The 18636-nt window shown below is 43.9% G+C and overlaps 1 protein-coding gene across 5 annotated transcripts in view; it reads right to left on the bottom strand.

Moving 5' to 3' along the window:
- LOC136601937 (centromere-associated protein E-like) overlaps positions 1–14639 on the bottom strand; it is a 44046-nt gene extending 29407 nt beyond the window's left edge. For 3 of the 5 annotated variants that reach the window (XM_066588859.1, XM_066588856.1, XM_066588857.1), the window contains exons 1-12: positions 14446–14639; positions 12327–12446; positions 12047–12202; positions 11774–11933; positions 11513–11669; positions 9256–9727; positions 8102–8176; positions 6348–6467; positions 6134–6268; positions 4439–4616; positions 1263–1417; positions 111–398 (exon numbers count right to left, since the gene is read on the bottom strand). In XM_066588859.1, the coding sequence (XP_066444956.1) occupies positions 111–398; positions 1263–1417; positions 4439–4616; positions 6134–6268; positions 6348–6467; positions 8102–8176; positions 9256–9727; positions 11513–11669; positions 11774–11933; positions 12047–12202; positions 12327–12446; positions 14446–14619 (2190 nt within the window). In that variant the 5' untranslated portion in view covers positions 14620–14639. The remainder of the gene's footprint in view (positions 1–110; positions 399–1262; positions 1418–4438; positions 4617–6133; positions 6269–6347; positions 6468–8101; positions 8177–9255; positions 9728–11512; positions 11670–11773; positions 11934–12046; positions 12203–12326; positions 12447–14445) is intronic. The other 2 variants (XM_066588858.1, XM_066588860.1) reach the window with 2 other exon arrangements.
- Positions 14640–18636: the final 3997 nt, after the last annotated feature.

The raw sequence follows: 18636 nt of genomic DNA, 5'->3' as shown, positions 1-18636 counted from the left end.
AAAAACAAACAAAAAAAAACAAACAAAAAAAAAAAAACACACTTTCCATTTGTGATACGGCCAATCACATCCATTATACAATATTTGAACACACATACGCACACACTTACCTTAAGAGACGCCATTTCCAAGGTCAAGCTTTCCTTTGTGGCCTTGAGTTCATCTCGCTCTCCAGTAATCTCATCCATTTGCTGTTGCAGAGTAGTAAGAAGTTGCTCAGTTTCTCGTTTTTTATTTTGCAAGGACTCCAGCGTAGACTCAGCTTCCATCACAGTCTTCATCAGATTACTTATCTCCTCTTTCTGACTAATCTGTCCCTGTTCAAGTTCTTCCGTCTTCTGAAGGAGTTCCTCATGTACAGTCGCATTCTGAAGCGCCTCTTCTTGTAAGCGGAAAAGCTGTATGAATGACAGTTGTGTCGTAATTATAATGACAGCAACTCTTTATTGCGGATTGAAAAAAGAAGTCTGACTGCAAGGGGTTCCACATGAAGCCATTCTAAAGATATTCTCACATCTTTATGCTGAGGCAAAGCATTTATTGCATATTCATAAGTAGAGATGAGCGAGCGTACTCGCCAAGGCAAACTACAAGCGAGTAGTGTCTTATGCGAGTACCTGCCCGATCGTCTCTAAAGATTCGAGTGCTGGCCGGGGGGTGGTGAGCAGCTCGAGTAGTTTGCCTTAGCGAGTACGCTCGCTCATCTCTATTCATAAGACATGCTATAACAAATTCTCGGGATCAGTGAACGTCTCAGCGGCGAGACCACCACGATCAGACTTATCACCTATCCTATGGATAGGCGATGGCCATCTTGGTAAATCCCTTTAATAACTTGTAAATTCTGTTCTAGTTTCTTATCTGAACGCACCCAACATTACATTAGACAACCTCCGCCAGAGTGGAGCCATGCGTGCAACTCCCGGCAAACTAATTCTGCAGTGGGAAGCTGCTGCCAGACGGACATTTCAGCCACTGTAAAGGGAATGTGCCATTACACGGCAGCTGTTCCCGCCCAAGGAGGAGTCATTCTTACAGAGCAGCGTTCATTTCTGGCTCATGAGAAGGAGTCCTAAATTGTGTCATTTCCCCCTTGCATCATCTGTAGGTCCTTAAAAGGGGAGTATAGACAGGAGTGGTCCTCAATATAAACCCCTTTGCACGTGCACCTTTATGGTTTAAACAGCTAAAGCTAAAAAAGGTACCTTTTTAACACTGTTCATCCACAAAATAAAATATAAACCATAAGTTGTAAAAGTCACCTGATCTTTAAGGTTTTCTATTTCACCAGGTAAAGTTTTGTATTCCAACAAGCTGGCAATTTCCTGCTCCATAGCTTTCTTTTCCTCCAAAAGTTCGTTCAACTGCTTTGAATAATCTGCAACCTTCTTATCAAGCTCAACATGAGATAGGAGTTCTGCAAACAATACAAAAAGGACTAGTACATCTAGTTCTGGAACATTATGAGAAAGGATGTCTTGTAGCAAAGATTGCACTCAGCACCCCAGCATTCTTTCGGGAGATTAAAAGGCTCATTTACATGTGCAGATACGAGCATTAGCCATCATCAATAAGGGATCAATTGTGGATTATAGATTTGCATTTACAATCAAATATGTAACCCTGATGTAACCCTGTAAGGACATGGCCTAGTTTGGTGCTTAACACATACTTAACCTTTACAGAACAAGCAGACGTATCGTGATGATTGTGAAATCATTATAAAACTTGTATCCTGCAGTTATCAACTGTTTTCCTCTCTGCAAATTCCATCTTCATTTCTCAGTTTTCCTTGAGCTCGTGGGTGGAGACTAGCTGCTATGTTTCCTCTCATAGGTTGCCCACAGAAGAGAAGATCATGTTCTTCATTCAGCTCTCATATACAAAGAAGCAGCAGCAGCCATAGAAGACATTGCTGAGAAGTACTGAGCAGTGTAGCTGTGAATTCAGAAACCACCAGACATAACAGCATAGCTAATTCTCACTTGGGTCTTCCTCCCTTCTTTATAGGCTTCTACGGACTGCAGGTAATCTGACATGTCAGTGTGCTGTTATTCGGTCTAGTCTACCAAGATAGATTTTATCAGTTTCAAAGTGAACAGAGAAGCAGCAAAAAAAAAAAAAAAAAAAAAAAAGGATAAAAAATCTTTTACTAACATGCGTCTTGTGTCATTTCAGAGCAAAGAATCTCAGCTTTAGGGTAGATTCAGACGACCATATATCGGCTCGATTTTAACGCCGAGCCGATATACGGTGTCCTCATCTGCAGGAGGGGGGAATGGAAGAGCCAGGAGCAGGAACTGAGCTCCCACCCCCTCTCTGCCTCCTCTCCGGCCCTCTGCACTATTTGCAATGAAAGGAGGCATGACGGGGGCGGGGCTAAGTTCCGAGAATTAGCCCCGCCTCTCCCCATTGCAAATAGTGCAGAGGGGCGGAGAGGAAGCAGAGAGGGGGCGGGAGCTCAGAGCACTGCTCCTGGCTCTTCCAGGCTCCCCACCCCCTGCAGAGAGAGACGACGTATATCAGCTGGGCGTGAAAACCGAGCCGATATACGTTCGTCTGAATCCAGCCTTAAAATACGTCCAAAAGCATGTCAATAGCTCTGAGAACGGGACCTAAAGCCTTCTGAAGTAAAACAAGATCCGTTTGCCCCAAACCAGTAATTTTATCTTGCAGAACTGAGCTTGTCCTAAACTGTTGGGGTGGGCATTAAGGGAATCTTGGTCTTTTTCATTCTTTGACCATTTCCACCAAGAAATTACAAAGCAAGCGCCTTTAGTACAGACAAGAATTTTCTCTAACACTTTTATGAATGAATTTAAATATGTTGATGGCGTTTTATACTTTTTTTTTTTTAAATAAACAAAACCATTTCACGTGTTCTACCCATTCTTTTTTCCAAATGGGTCTCATGGGAAGGCTGAATTTATCTGCAGAGCCCCACCACTATATCCAAGTCGACACGACTAGCAAACGAATCAAGTGTTAAAACCGCATTGTCATTAATCTAAAAAGCCATATGTACCCCAAAATGGTACCAATACAAACTACAACTCTTAGTATAGTATAGTCCTAATCGTACCAACACACAGAAAAAATATCATCATGTCATGTATGCTGCCTAATTAACACTGTTAAAAAACTGTGGCATGATTGATGCATTTTCTCCCTGCTCTCAAAAAATAAAAGTTTTACAATATATTGTGTACCTAAAAACTGTACCAATAAAAAGAAAAACAAACAACCCTGTTTGACATACAAAAAACAAGCTGCCATATGACTGTCGACGGAAAAAAATTAAAAAATGTTACAGCTTTTGAAAATGAGATGAAATTCCCAAAAAGAAAAATCTGTGTCCTTACGGCCAAAATAGACCATGTCCTTAAAGGGGTTGTCCAGCGGCAGCAAGTGGGTCTATACACTTCTGTATGGCCATATTAATGCACTTTGTAATGTACATTGTGCATTAATTATGAGCCATACAGAAGTTATCAAAAGTTTTATACTTACCTGCTCCGTTGCTGGCGTCCTCGTCTCCATGGTGCCGACTAATTTTCGGCCTCCGATGGCCAAATTAGTCGCGCTTGCGCAGTCCGGGTCTTCTGCCGTCTTCAATGGGGCCGCTCGTGCAGAATGCCGGCTCCGTGTAGCTCCGCCCCGTCACGTGCCGATTCCAGCCAATCAGGAGGCTGGAATCGGCAATGGACCGCACAGAAGCCCTGCGGTCCACAGAGAGACAGGATCCCGGCGGCCATCTTCAGCAGGTGAGTATGAAGACGCCGGACCGCCGGGATTCGGGTAAGTACTACCCGGTGTGTTTTTTTAACCCCTGCATCGGGGGTTGTCTCGCGCCAAACGGGGGGGGGGGGGGGGGGGGGTGTTAAAAAAAAACAAAAAAAACCCATTTCGGCGCGGGACAACCCCTTTAAGCAGTTAATACATGAATTAGTATACTCATTCACTACATGAATGCTTTAATGTTAATAAGCTTCACATTATTAGTGGTCAAGAAAACCACTACTAATTTGAAGCTTATTACAGTATATATTATATTATAACACACACACACACACACACACACACACCAATGTCTTCAAATTAAGTGATCCCGATAATGGCATTCAGCAGAAGTGAAATTAAAGACACGTGGCTGCTCTCTTCCAAAAACAGCGCCATGCCTGCCCATGGTTCGTGTGTGGTACTGCGGCTCACTTACATTCACTTGACCAAGTTGCAACACCGCACACAAACAAGTGGCGCAGTTTCTAGGAGTAAGCAGTCACGAGTTTCTAGTTTCACAGTCCCTTAAATGTCCCATATTCTGTTCATCAGAACAGTGCCCATAAATCGGTTTTACATACATTTTCAAAATAAACCTCATCAATTAAATGGAAGGGTATGTAAATGAGATGCATATATGATATACGAGTTGACCAACCTTTGGGGACTTTCCCAGCCAGGAGGCCGTTGAGCTTATTCAGCTCATTAAAGGCATACTGCAGTTCCTTCTGTAAGTCAGCCTGCATCCTCTTAGCGTTAGACTTCTCACTCTCCAGTTGCTTTTCATAACCCGAGGCGTCTTTCTCCCGTTTTTCACAGTGGATTACGAGCTCATCCTACGCAAAACACATGTACTCAGAAATACCGTTTGTTCAAGGTGTTTGTGGGCGAGAGTCTACAGGACATATCCAGTAAAAGCATCATTTTTCATTCATTGGAGTCTATCTGCATGCATCAAGTTGAAGGCAACCAGGTTTTAATTCAATAATGGTCATTACTTTCACAACAAAAACATTAGGAAACTTCTGTTTTCTACACCATTTCTCTGATAATGCCATTAGTGTAAGCATGATGAACAATGCCGCATACTGAAAGATTGATATACTGGATGCTCTGCAGAATTCTGTAATAAATGGTCCATAAATGGAATGTCAGACTTTACATGTCAGTTTTGGATGAAACATCCTTATCCATAAGTCATTAGTTATGACTAAGGAGTAGAGATGAGCGAGCATACTCTCTAAGGGCAATTACTCGAGCGAGCATTGTCCTTAGTGAGTACCTGCCCGCTCTGGAGAAAAGATTCGGGTGCCGGCGGGGAGATCTCTGAGATACAAGTAGTATACTGGGGTATGGCATGACCTTACAAACACCACAGAAAAAGGATATATCAGTTAAAAAGAACCCGCAAGAGGACAAAAACCCTTGATGTTGGGTTGCAGGCTTCTATATTTGGATGAAAATTTTAAACTAATAACTCATTTATCAGTATATGTTATTTCTGCAGCAAGCAGCCTGGCTTTACATGCAGGAGAGCCCAGTGTGGCAATGCCAGTGTGGTTCACTTCTGAGGTGCAGGGCAAGCCGCCAGATTGAATCATATGTGGCGTCAATAGATTGAAAGCCTGCATGGTGTGCTACACGCATAAGTTGGTCTGGTACCCTTTCCATGCCTTATCTATGTGTAGGTATAATCCTAACCCGCTCCCCTGTTCAGCAGTATTTTGAACCTATGCCATGCTCCTCTGTATTGCAAAGTGGCTGTCTGCATGCTGAGGGATGTGGGGTCTAGATCCACCCTTGTATTTTTTTTTTAAGGATATACCAGTAAGTATGGCCATATGGCATGACCTTATTAAACAAGAGTATGCTGCAAGTCAAGTAGTAAGCAAACTTTTCCTTATTTGAACCATCTGATATCTTCGTTTTAAACCCTTCCCACCACAGACCTTCTCATTGAAATCAATGTGAGCTATGCCTGCAGTTACAAGCGCCGGCCACTACACAGAGGTCGGTGCAGAGACTTCCGCTCCGACCTCTGTATTTGCGGCGCTGACATGCGCCCGCTCAGCTGATCGGTCGGGGTCTTGAGCGACAGACCCCAGCCAATCAACTATTGATGAGCTATCTTGAGGATAGATCATCAGTAATATTCTCCCTGAAAAACCCCTTTAAATATGGCTGTTCCTAAAGACGTTTTTTTTCCCCTTCAAGAATCTTTTCTTTTTTTTAGCCACAGACTTAATTTTAAAACGGAAAGGTCTCATTTTATTTCTTCTAAAGCTTCATTTGTTGCGTTTAGCATGTCATTCCACCATTTGCGCAGCCATCCATATAAAAGCTCTGCCCTTACCATCTTCTCTTTCAGCTCCAGATTCTCACTCCTCAGGAAGGCGGCTTCTCTCTGAGCATCACGAGTCACTGCTTCGGCATCACTAAGAGACTGCTTCAGCTGGAGCACTTCATCACACAGCTTGTCACAGTCCTCCTGCAAACCACAACCATTATGTACATAGATGCCTACACAAGACCTCGTGTTTTATGGCGGCAAGTATAAAACTCCATACCATGGATGCCAAGAGATCCATAGATCTCACTTTCTTCTGGAGCATTTCATTTTCTCTCTTCAATTGGGCCATTATTTGTTCTTGTTCTTTCAGAACTTTAGATTTGGTGTCCAATTCATTCTGAAAACATTAAAACAAAAGTCATATTTTCACGACAGCATTTTTTGTGGTACCTTTATAATTGTTTTGTAAATTGAGTGGGCAAGATTGAGGGTGAGAAAATCAGGTATTTGTACTTGCAGTAGTATCCGTTCCACAATTAAATTAATGAGGAAAAAAAAAAAAAAAAAAAAAAAAAAAAAAAACCATGCCACCACATTACTCTATTGGCCTTAGCTACGGTTTTGCCATTTTTCATGATTGTGTTTAAGCTTTTGAGCTAACTTTTGCCTCCTTAGCCACTCGTCCTACTGCCATTCCTGAACAGTAGCTCACTCCCTGCAAGCAGCTACAGCAATATTTTGCCTAGCGTCCACTGCCTAGTGGCAGAAGCCTACACACCATTTGTTACCGTGGCCCCAGATGAACTTTATGAGGAAAGGATTTACATTAAGTGCCAAAATTCTCTCTTTAGCTTGTTTACACAGTAGCCACTGGAAGACCCAAAACAGTACCTGAGGTGGGCAAAGAAATGACAGCAGTACCAAAAGCACGGTCTACCAGATCAAACAGAAGGTCTCCACCTCCGATGACCATAACAGGCAGGGGACTGGAGCCAGAGGAGAAGGCTTGGTTATGCATCAGCATTATGGTTTTCACATTTCATACCCTGTTACGACCGCAGGAGAACAAGCCCTGCCCAAATAGTACCCTCCCTTTAATGCTTTGGCAAGCCAGGCAGCACATGCACAATAGCATCACACACCTACCTCAGGGAGAAGGTTCATCTGCACTCAGGTGTTTTCAGAGGTGGAATCTGCAACGTACTCAGGTGTGAACATACCCCAATTAGGCATTTACTGTATAAAACCTCTCTTACTAGATTTAGTGCCCTTCTCATATTGCACAACAGAACATTACTGAACTCCAAAAGTGATTTTTGGTGCAGATCTGACTGCTTTTTGCTTGAAGCATATGCCTGCTACTTTACTGTATAGTTAAAAGGTCAATCTAAATTTGCCTAAAACATGGCTTTTTGGCAGGTATGTGAATAGGAGATGTGTGCAGAAAGACATTCCGCAGTATCAGTATAGATTTCATTGACAGTAATGAGATGCGGAGTTGGTGCAGATTCTGAAGCAAGATTCAATGAGCATTCCCTTCCTGTTCTGACCACTTATGGTTTGATTACCTAGCTGTATTTTGGATCACCACTGTTTCTGCAAGACCATGGATAAGATCTGAGTAATCCCACAGAAAATCCCAGAATATTGTAATGTAATACTGTATGTCCATATCGGTGAACTGTGGGTGTTCCCGCAGCATTTTACCAGCGTTTGTAAATATGTGGTTTGCCGGCAGAGATCACGTATGCACTGTATTGCATTCGCTGCCTATACAATGGCATGTAGCTCGCGCTGCGTGGTACACCGAGAAAGAGCATGCTGCGATCCATTTCTTATGCGAATCTACACGCACATGTATCAGTGAAAGTCCATTGACCTTCAATGACTCCATCCACCGCGTATTACACGCAATACGCGGTGAACAAACACCTGTGGACATGAGCCCTTAAAAATCATTTTCCTTATGGTGCAGAAAAGCTGGGAATCAGTGGCATTCTGGCTTTAATTGCCGATTCTAGGAAACCTCACCTCCAGTTCTTGATTGATCACCACTGCATTCTGCATTAGCTTCTTTATATTGGAAATTTCATGGATTAGTTGTGCCTGGAAAGCAATTAGCAATATGGCAGGAAGCATTAGCGAGCACTTTGTTGATTAGACAGCCATCACCCCAAGAATGTTAAAAAAAAAAAAAAAAAAAAAATCACACAAGCTTCATTTAGAAGAGAGGAAGGGTAGTTCCACACGGGCGATCATGATTTTGCCACAAGAAAACGATGGCAAAGTCACGTCTTTGTGCTTGAGCATCAGCAATGCTTTTTCTTGTAATGAGCATTTTTTTTCATCACAAGGGTCAATAGGACTTTCTAATGAAAAAAAAAAAATAAAAAAAAAATATTCGCATCACACGTTTGTTGCGTTGCGATAAAAAGAAGGCTCCATAGGGTAACATGGGACAGAGGAAAATAAATAACAATCACACATTACAGAAAGAGCAGGCCGCGATTTATTTGTTCTCTCAACATCGCATCAGTGAAAACATCGGTAATGGGAAGGAAACCATTGAAAAGCATGGGTTCCTTAATCTGCTTTTCTACCGACTCTCACAACAGAAAAAAATAGCGTGATCTTCTCACCCGTGTGAAACCACCCTCAGGGAGATTAAAACGGCATCCCATGAATTCAGCCACCAGTCTAACACTATCCACTTGCTTCATGATGAGAGAAAAAAAAAAAGCCAATTTTGTTATTAGAGCTAAAACGAGATTTAGTTGTAGACACTTAAATACACAGTTCTAGGCAGTTTGGGTGTCTTACTTCTGTATTAGACAGGATTGTGTTTGACAATCTCGTTAAGTATATTTAAAAATAAAGACTGCAAGTATGGGAAAAGTGGGCATGTTTTTTTTTATTTTTTTCTATCACGTCTTTTTTCATGGCCCATTGAATTTGACATGCCTGGATTAGTGGGCTTCTGAATGCTGGGACCCACTGATGCTAAAGACAAAGACGTAGTGTCTGAAATCACCACCTCCATTGCAGCTCTTCCGAGCCCACATCAGTGGTCAGCCAGCTTTCTAAGAGTTTGGAGAGACACAGGAGGACGTGTCTCTCAAGGACTTATTTTACAGGTAAAAGCGGTTAAATAACTAGAAAAAAAAAGACAATGTGTTGACCCTCACATTTACTGGACTCTCATTTCCTTCCAAATCTGCTATTTTTTGTTCCAGCATTTGGATTTGTTCCCGGCAGAGATCATGAATGGGGCTTGCAAGTAGTCCTAGAACTGGATCCTGGTCCACACCATCTGTCCGATTGCTGAGAGGGGAATCGTTCAGTTTTTCCAGCTCTTGTTCATCAGTTTTCAGAGGGGACAGTTTTCCAGGCATCTCCAAGCTTCCTTCTGGCATAGGATTTTGTTTGTTACCATCAGGCACAGATTCACTCCGGTCACTTAAACTGGTTATTTGCAGCTCATCTTTATCTTCTGAGTGAAGTTTCTCTTCCAAATCTGCAGTCACATTTACAAGACAATCTCTTTTCCGAACTACTGCTTCATATTCCTCATTCCGTCTCTTTAACTCCTCTTCTAACTCCGCCACTTTCTGCTCCAGCTCTTTACATTTTTGAAGGGAAGAGTCTTTTGTCAGAGCACTATACAAAAAGGAGAATCATCATTTTACTGGAAACAGAAGAGCTTCAGAGAGTAAATAAATTCCGTACAAGACGCTGTTCTCGCACTTTCTTGCAAGAATTCAGTGTAGAGAGCCACGTCATTACCAACCCATTGAGTACAACGGGAAGCCGTGCTGCAGCTCATACACATTTTCCAAAAGCAGATTTGAAATCTGCAGTGCAAAAAAAAAAAAGTTATACATATATTTTTTATAAAAACACTGCTGTCAGTTACAAAAAAGTGTTGATATTTAATGTATAAAAGGGATTGTGTGGTTTCAAATTAAAAATAATTACCAGCTGCACATGGGTTAAAATAAAAAGTATATTCACCTGTCTTCATCCCCCCAGGACACCATTAACTGGCTCCAATGCTTTGTCTCCATTGGAAGTCAGATGACCACTACTGAATCCTTGGCATCAGCACTCACATCCTAGTCACCATTTCAGGAGTTTTGGAAGGTGATGTTGCAGCCTCCAATTGGTGGTCAACTGACTTCCAGCGGTGGAGCCTATTCTTGGGGAATATGAAAGAAAAATAATTTAAAAAAAAACAAAAAAAAAACACGCATGATCACAGATGAGTTTTTTTTTAAATTTTAGCCCATGCCCATATAAAAATAAGTTTTAAAATTTGAAACCACACAACCCCTTTTAACAAAGTCTTCTTAATAAGTACAGTATATTTTATAGTTTATTGTTTTATTTGTACTTACATGTAGATTTCAGGCTTTTACTTAATAGCTTTTAAAAGCCAATAGTTACAAAAACCAACTAAACAAAAACACATCTAGTCTGTAGGAATAAGATGAAATGTAAACAATTAGACGCTGCTTATTATGGCCAATTAGAACAAAAAGCACCAAATATTTCTTTGGCAGGTACTTTGCCCCTATCAGCTCTCCTTCACAGCACACTTCAGACTTATGAAATGCTCTAAATGAAAAAAAAATCATTTCCCTTAGTGTACGTTCACAGGTAGCAGAAATGCTGTAGAATTTGCACATCAAATTCTACAGTATTTCTGCATCAAAAACAGTCAACATCCACGGGACTTCCGTAGCAGATTTCTGAAGGTACCGCGTGCTTCTTTCAGCGGACACCTGGAGGCCGCTAGTGAGCGCAGTGCTAGTCACTTTGCATCACCTGAACAGTGGCACTGCACTCACTAGAGGCCTCCGAGTAGTGAAGGATGCGCCAAGAGTGCAAAGACTTCAGAGGTTAAGGGGAGCACAGTATCTTCTGAAATCAAATAATTATATACACGGAAGTCTCTAGACATCCATATATCCAGTGACATGATTTTGGGGTGACTTTTTTTTTTTTTTGGAAAAGAAGAAATTATTATATATGCGCACACACACACACACACACACTATATATATACATTATACATACACAAAAAAATTTAATTCTTGTTTTTTAGGCAAAAGTGCGTGAAATTAGAATACAGGAATGCGAGGCTGTATACAAAAAAACAAAAAACAAAAATAAAGTTATAACCCAAGTATTCACGCAACTTCACAGAGTGCCAATGAGTATCAAACACAGCTCCCCGTTGTCTGACCTTTGAGCACCATAATGTAGTTTATGGGGCACAAAAAAGGTCATGATTGGTTCACTTAAATTTTTTTAATTGTATATAATATTGCTGCCAAGTTTTTATTTTCCCAACTTACATTTGGTTTAAAAGCAATAAAACCTTCAAAATCTATCATTAGGCAGGACTTTTGAGCACTGCAAAACACACACTAAATAACAGACCTGGTACTTTCGGATGAGAAGTCGATCATGGAATGAGACAGAGCCGTCATCTTCTCCCTGCTAGTGACTCCGCTTTCAAAATTCCAGGTTGGGTCTTGAGCGGAGTTATCGAGTGCGCAGCCAGCACCTTCAAAGACTGAAGTCTCTGCACAAATAGCTGAGTGAAGAGGAAAAAAAAATCCCACACATTAAATATGCTCAATAAATCCCTTTCAAAAAGGAGCATGAAGACCTTACTGCTAGATTACAGTGTACACATACAATCGTCAATCTCCGGGATCGATAAAGGTTCAGACATCTTGGGTCGCTTTGCAAAGCTCATGGTTAATGTAGATCCCATCTGAAACGATGAATCCCCAGCAGAACACAAGCTAGCTTGGATCTTTCCAGGAGCCCATGTAACCCTCCTTTTCAATTTAACCTTTAAAATAAGAATTGCAGAAAGAGTGTCATGTTATATATAGTTCAACGAAATCTTGAAAACCGTGTTGAAATTCAATAAAAAAAAAAAAAGAGGAAAAAAGGAAATGCTACCCTTTGGTCTTCACGGGCCTGTTGTGAAGATCCAATAACTACGTTGCTTAAATTCCAGATCCGGTCTTCCTTTTCTTTTAGAAGTTGTTTAATTTCTGCTAGCAATTGGGAGTGTTCTTCTTTAGCCATGGCCTGGGCTCTTATCTCAGAGGATGCCTTTATAAGAGGGGAGGGAGGGAGAAAGAAGAAGTGCTCTACTACAGTATTTAGAGATATAAACATAAATGTACATTCTGCAACCAAGAACCAAGGGAACAACTATACAGGGAAATCCTCTTACGTTTTCAACCTGCTTCTTCAAGTCGAGGATTTGCTTCTGATATCTCTTAAGTAGAGCTTGGTCATCCAACACTTCATTAACATGCGGAGTGTTTCGGACGTGCTTCGCTGTACTTGCAAACTGGGGAGAAAAAAAAAAATAAAGATGAACAAAAGATTTAAATGGACTCTTCCACATGTGCGTAGTGTGAACCTGCTCTCATCTGAAGTGAGCGAGGCGCTAATGGTAGACCTGCCTGGCGCTGGGCTGTGAGCATTGGTTCCACTATAGGACGCTGGGCCCTCAGGGAATCTTTCTGGCAGCTTGGTCAGAAACACGCAGACCAGTAATCCACTGGAGATTATTTTGTAGAGCTCTGGCAGTGCTCTTCCTGTTCCTTCTGGCACAAAGGAGCAGATACCAGTCCTGACACACTTCTGTCTAACTCTCATTGTTTAACAGCCCGCATCCCGATATCTGCTCCACGTTCTGGAGACTGTGCTGGGAGATACAGCAAACTCAAGACGGCACGCATGGATATGCCACTATGGAGGACCAGGACTACCTGATTAGACTCATGCTACCAACAGTGACAAGGATACCAGTAAGATTAGAAAAGAATTAGTTAGGAAAGATAAGAGATTGTCTGGGCACCAACTGCAAAACCATTCCTATTTGGGTGCAGTTTTGCTGAAGGGATGCCGATCCTATTGGAAGACGAAACCTGGGATTCCCTGTTCCGGCTGCGGTAGAAGCTATATCTGTAGCGTCCAGGTACAAAATACCCGGGACTGTTTCCTCATGGATTAAGAAGCAGCCATATGCTCTTCTACAGGTTATAGTGCAGAACACATTCACCTTGGGGAGTCACACATACGCTCCATGTAAACAGGTGGGCTCCCCCACCACCCCAGATTCTGACATATTTGTTAACCAATTGAAAGCTGGAAGGCGGCTTCATCACTAAAAATCATCAGTTTCCATTAGTTTGCATCCTCTCGCAGACAGAACGTCGCCTACCTTTCTCCTTTGGTTTTAGCGTAACAATTGCAGTTGGTAGGAATAACATTGCAAACGTTTGCGCAGAATCTTCCGCACAGTCAGACAATCGGCAGGGCTTCCAATTCTCCGCTTGCTGCGACGGTGGATTTATGAGCACTTTGTACGAAACTTGCACAGATGCGCCGCTGTTTCCACGCCTACTGGTGGACGACCAGATGATTTTCACTTACAGACTTTTCTCCTTAAGATTGGGTCACCACTTACAAAATTGCACATCCGCTGGGTGGATCATCACCAAACTGTTCGAAAATGACATTGCGCACTAACAGACTGGTAGACGTGAAAAGCAAGGACAAAAAGCGGTCTTGTATTCCTCTAGCGACGATGACAGAATAGGTTTTTGAGCCTCACTTAGCATAACTGTCTAACATAAGATCATCCTTGTTACCCATAGCAGCCAATCACAGCGCAGCTTTCATTTCTCTAGCTGTTGAGGTAAAATAAAAGCTGTGCTGTAATTGGTTGCTATGGGCAAAGACAGCCTCGCTAAAGGAACATTGTGAGATTGTTTCCATTAATATCAAGTTTATATATTAGATGGTCATTAAAACAGGAGTTAGGAGGGTTTCAAATTGGGAAAATCATAGCGGGGTGGCGTATGCATCGCCTCCTATAGGCCATGTATTACACACGGACATCGTTGCATACGCTGCCCACAGAACAGAATAGGGCTCACGCTGCGTGGTATGCGGAGAAAGAGGATGTTGCGATCATCTCGCATGTATCTACACACTATGTTTACATGCTAAGGAGAATGGATCGACAAAAATCCATTTACTTCATTACATTGACTCTATTCACTGCGCATCACACGAACGTATATTACGCCATGAAAATACGGTTATGTGAATGAGCCAAGTGTTCTAGTAAGTTTTGTGCTGTGCATTACGTTTGCAGTGACCCAATCTGTAAGTTTCAGTACTAACAGACCGTCACCTACTTCTGGCCCTATAAACCACCCCTAGCAGGTACAGTATAGCAACTTGCAATCATGTTAGAAGTTTGGCAGCACATGTAGTAGTCACATTTTGTAAGACTAGGACAACGAAAAAAGGATAAAGAGGCTACTACTAATTACCTGCAGAGTACTGAGGGTCTCATCCAATGAAACGGGTGTCACAGTACAAATTACTACAGTCTTTGTATTGCCACCAAATGAATTTTGCAGAATCCGGGTGAGCTTACTATCACGATAGTTTATAAAGCCGCTGTTTAAAGAAATAAATAAGATAAAGGTTAACTGCTGAAACATAAGCTATAGCAATACTTTCATGAGGGTTTTAAACAGAACAGAAGGGTTTACATTACCCCCTTATGGACGCGGCCCTTCCCCCGCCCCTCTCCTTTAAAAAAAAACGCATCAACCTAGTCGTATGAGGGCCTGTTTTTTTGCAGGACGAGTTGTCTTTTTTATTGGTAGTATATAATATACTGAAAAGCGTAAAAAATTCTAAGTGGAGTGAAATGGAAGAAATAACAAAAACAGAATTCCGCCATCTTTGGGTGCATCTTGTTGGTATGGTGCACATACTGCAAAAATGACCTAACTTTATTCCATGGGTCAGCACAATTACTACAATCCCAAATTTATAAAAAAATTTTTTTGCTGTATTACCTTTATTTTTTCTAAAAATAACTAGATTTTGTAAGAAGTTACCATAAAATCTCTTTCTCGTCTTGTTCATTGGGGGACACAGCTCTGACTTTGGGTATAGCTTCTGCCACTAGGAGGCGACACTAAGCATAAAAGTGTTAACTCCTCCCACTAGCTATACTTCCCCTGCAAGCATCATACTGCTTGCATACAAACAGCTAGCAGGAGCAGCCAGTAGGATACGACAATAATACATAGTACAAAACCATACTCACGAACTGTAACTCATTCCAACCCGTGTGCGACTGCACCGAGAATCCTCCCACTCAGGATATGTTACAGACCCAATACCAGACTGGGTGGGTGCTGTGTCCCCCAATGAACAAGACGAGAAAGAGATTTTACGGTAAGTTCTTACAAAATCTAGTTTTCTCGTCTGTATCATTGGGGGACAGCAAAGACCTTGGGACGTTCTACAGCAGTACCCAAGGGGGCAGGAAAAAATAAGAAGTTGCATGAGTAAGGAGGCAAATCTTCTCTTTAACCTTAATGGATGACTAGTTACCCAGCATACTCCGAACGGAGTGTAAAGAGCCTAAGTGACGGCCACAACCATCTTTTGGAGAAAAAAAAACTCCTGATAAGAAGCTTTCAACCAGGTACCCGTTGTCCAAGTACTGTGAGCCGTAACCCGGCCTGAGAATATAACTGCCTGGTACTGTCACCGTGTACTGCAGTGAGGCAGAGTCCGTGCAAGAAGTCCCCTCGGATTTGCCGAAACTACCATCAGCGTGCCCGCGCGATAAAGATGCTACCTGAGAGAGGTACTCTTGTGTAGTCAGACCGCGCCCACTTGCCACCGGAGCGCTCCTTGGCAGAGGCACTACCGAGAAGGGTGCCCACTGGATACTTCACTGAAGTGGATCCCCATACCAACTGCAGCGGGAGAATATTCGACAGGTCAATAACAACCGTCTCCTGATGATGACCTTTGGTACAGCGTCCAAAACAAGACTGCGGAGCCATCTGTGTCGACACTCCGGGGAGTTGCATGCCTTCCAACATCCGACCTAGTTGTACATCAGCTTCCATAACGTCAGGTTGTCAATATCACCTTGCCAGTCCCGCTGCGAGGGCGTGATCCCTTGTAGTCCCTAACCGCTACTGGTCGAAGAAGCTTGTGACGGAAGGTTCCCGGTTACCTTTTAAGTATCTGAAGGAGTCATCTTTGCAGCTGACTGCCACCGAATGTGGGAGACCCAAGGAGCCCAGGGCTGAACTCTGGTCCCAGGCCGCATAGCTGAAGCGCAGCATTGCTCTAATGCTGCATATCCCTACGGCCCATCCATGTTGTTAGAAACCTGGTTAGCTGTAGATTGAGAAGGACTTGTGTCCAAAGATCCTTTAACCCCATATCCTGTGAATGGCCGCAGCATTCTCCTTAGCATGTGATCTTGAGCTCCCGAAAAAGTGTAGCTTTGGACAGGGACTGACGGATTGGTTAACTAGGGCTGGTCCTGTACCGACATATCCGTGCCACCGCATGAAACCAGTAGACACAGGACGTTGGAAATACAGTACTGGCACACTGGTACGGAAATCTCGCTGGTCCCTTTTGAGGTAACCTAAGTAAAGGGAGGTAACCTAAGTGTAAAGGGACGATCCCCAGGGGTTGCCAACAGTACAAGTATAGAATGTCACACGGTTTCCTGCAAAGCAATAATGCAGGCAGGGCGCGGTTGGGTCACAGCTTGCTCCTGGATCCGTCCAACTTAACTCCGTTGGACGTGTTAACCTCCTTATGCGATCTGTGGTGAATGCTCGAGCAGCTAAATTAGAGACTACTCTGACTTACAGTTCACCTTATGTCCCGCATCTGCCCAGTCACAATATAGGGGAAACGTGGGCTGTTCTGCACCCATCAGGGGGCAGCAGGGTATCATGGCTGTAGGCTATCCACGTCCGAACGTACGCGGCTGAATCACAAAGGCTCACTGGCTGCAGGGCAAAGAGGAGGCGCAATGCGTTTGACGAGTTCCTATGAATAGTACTCTTTCCATCTGGAAGGTACCGCCGGTCTCAGCAGGTTGGAGGACGCCAACAGGCCGTTGACCTTGTTCATAGGACGTATTCTGGGCGTCTCCCCACTGTAGTGAGCGCCCATAATACTTGGCTGTGCTGCAGGAAACCGCCGGCGGCAACAACCGGGTAGCTAGCCGTTAGGACCGGCCCATCCCGGACCGGCATGATGAGTGATGCCTGCAGGGTATTCCCGTGCCGGTACTTCTTCCATAAGGAAGGTACCCCAGGTCCCATCGAGGTCAGAATACAGCTGACCGTCAAATAGAGTCATTGCCTGTGAGCAAGATATTTTCCGCTGGAGGTAAAACTCGAATTGCAGGGACCGCACACATAGCCAGTGACTCTGGTCACCCCCTGTCCACGTGTCATCCTGGTCACGGATACTGCAATATGTTGCCTGCAGGGGAGTGCAGGAGGGTGCAGAGAGCTGCCGCTAGGGAGGTCTCGACCGGGTCCGGACCAGACATGAGGGGATGTGTCCGGAGGATCCCTGAGTAGGAGAGCTCCTTTCAGATGGAAGGTACCACATGTGTCAGCAAGCCTGGAGCATGCTGACTATCAGTTCGAGCCCTTCATAGGACGATATATCCTCCGGCTGAATGGGACTCTCGTAATGTAGCAAGAGCGCACATGGAACGTGGCTCTGGACGCCCCTGGACTCAGACACCGCGGCACGTCTGGCTGCAGGGAACTGCAGGGGGCACCTGGAGAGCCTGACAATAGGGATGGCTCAACCAAGCACATACACGAGGAGCGACGAGTTCGGATAATTCCCTGATCACAGTATTCCTTCCGCAGAGAGGTACCACAGGTCTCAGGAGCCCGGAATAATGCTGACAAGAGTTTGGCACTGTTGTCGCAGATGAGATATTGTACGACTGGGTGTAATCTCGTACGTAGCTCTGGCCGGTCCTGTCTGCGTGTCATCCTGGATTGCAGGAGGAGCACCGGGGAACTACAGTTAGTGAAGACTCAACCCGGTGTGGGGCGGACAGGCAGGGGCGCTGCGTCCAGCGAGTCCCTGTGTAAGTGCTCCTTCTGTATGGAAGGTACTACAGGACTCAGCACGCCCGGGATAGTGCTGACAACCAGTTTGAATACTGCTGTCAGTAGGACGAGATTTTGTCTGTTGGCTGTACTCTCGTGCTGTAGCGAGAGTGCATATAATATGTGGCCCTGACAGATCCGTCCGCATGTCATCCTGGATGCGGACACTGTTGTAGGCTGCAATAACCGGGGGGCTAGTAGGCAGCCAATGTTCAACCCAGGCGGGGCAGACAAGAGGAGCCATGAGTCCAGGGACTCCCTGTATGAGCACTCCTTGGGTATGGAAGGTGCTACAGGACTCAACATGCCTGGGAAATGCTGATAATCGGTTTGAACGCTGTTGTCAGTAAGACGAGATTATCCTTTGCTGGAAGTATGTTGTACTGCAGCGAGAGCACACTTGGCAGTGGCTCTGGTCGTCCCCGTGTCATCCTGGGCAGAGACGTTGCGGTCCGCTTGGCTGCAGGGAACTGCAGGAGAGCAATAGGGGAGCTACCAAGCAAGGCTCAAGCCGGTCTGGAGCACAGTATAGCTGAGTACCCGGTG

Source organism: Eleutherodactylus coqui, unplaced genomic scaffold, assembly GCF_035609145.1.
Source record: "Eleutherodactylus coqui strain aEleCoq1 unplaced genomic scaffold, aEleCoq1.hap1 HAP1_SCAFFOLD_269, whole genome shotgun sequence".
NCBI classification, from domain to species: domain Eukaryota; kingdom Metazoa; phylum Chordata; class Amphibia; order Anura; family Eleutherodactylidae; genus Eleutherodactylus; species Eleutherodactylus coqui.
The sequence above is the reverse complement of the archived record's forward strand: the minus strand, read 5'-3'. Positions and strand labels throughout refer to the sequence as shown.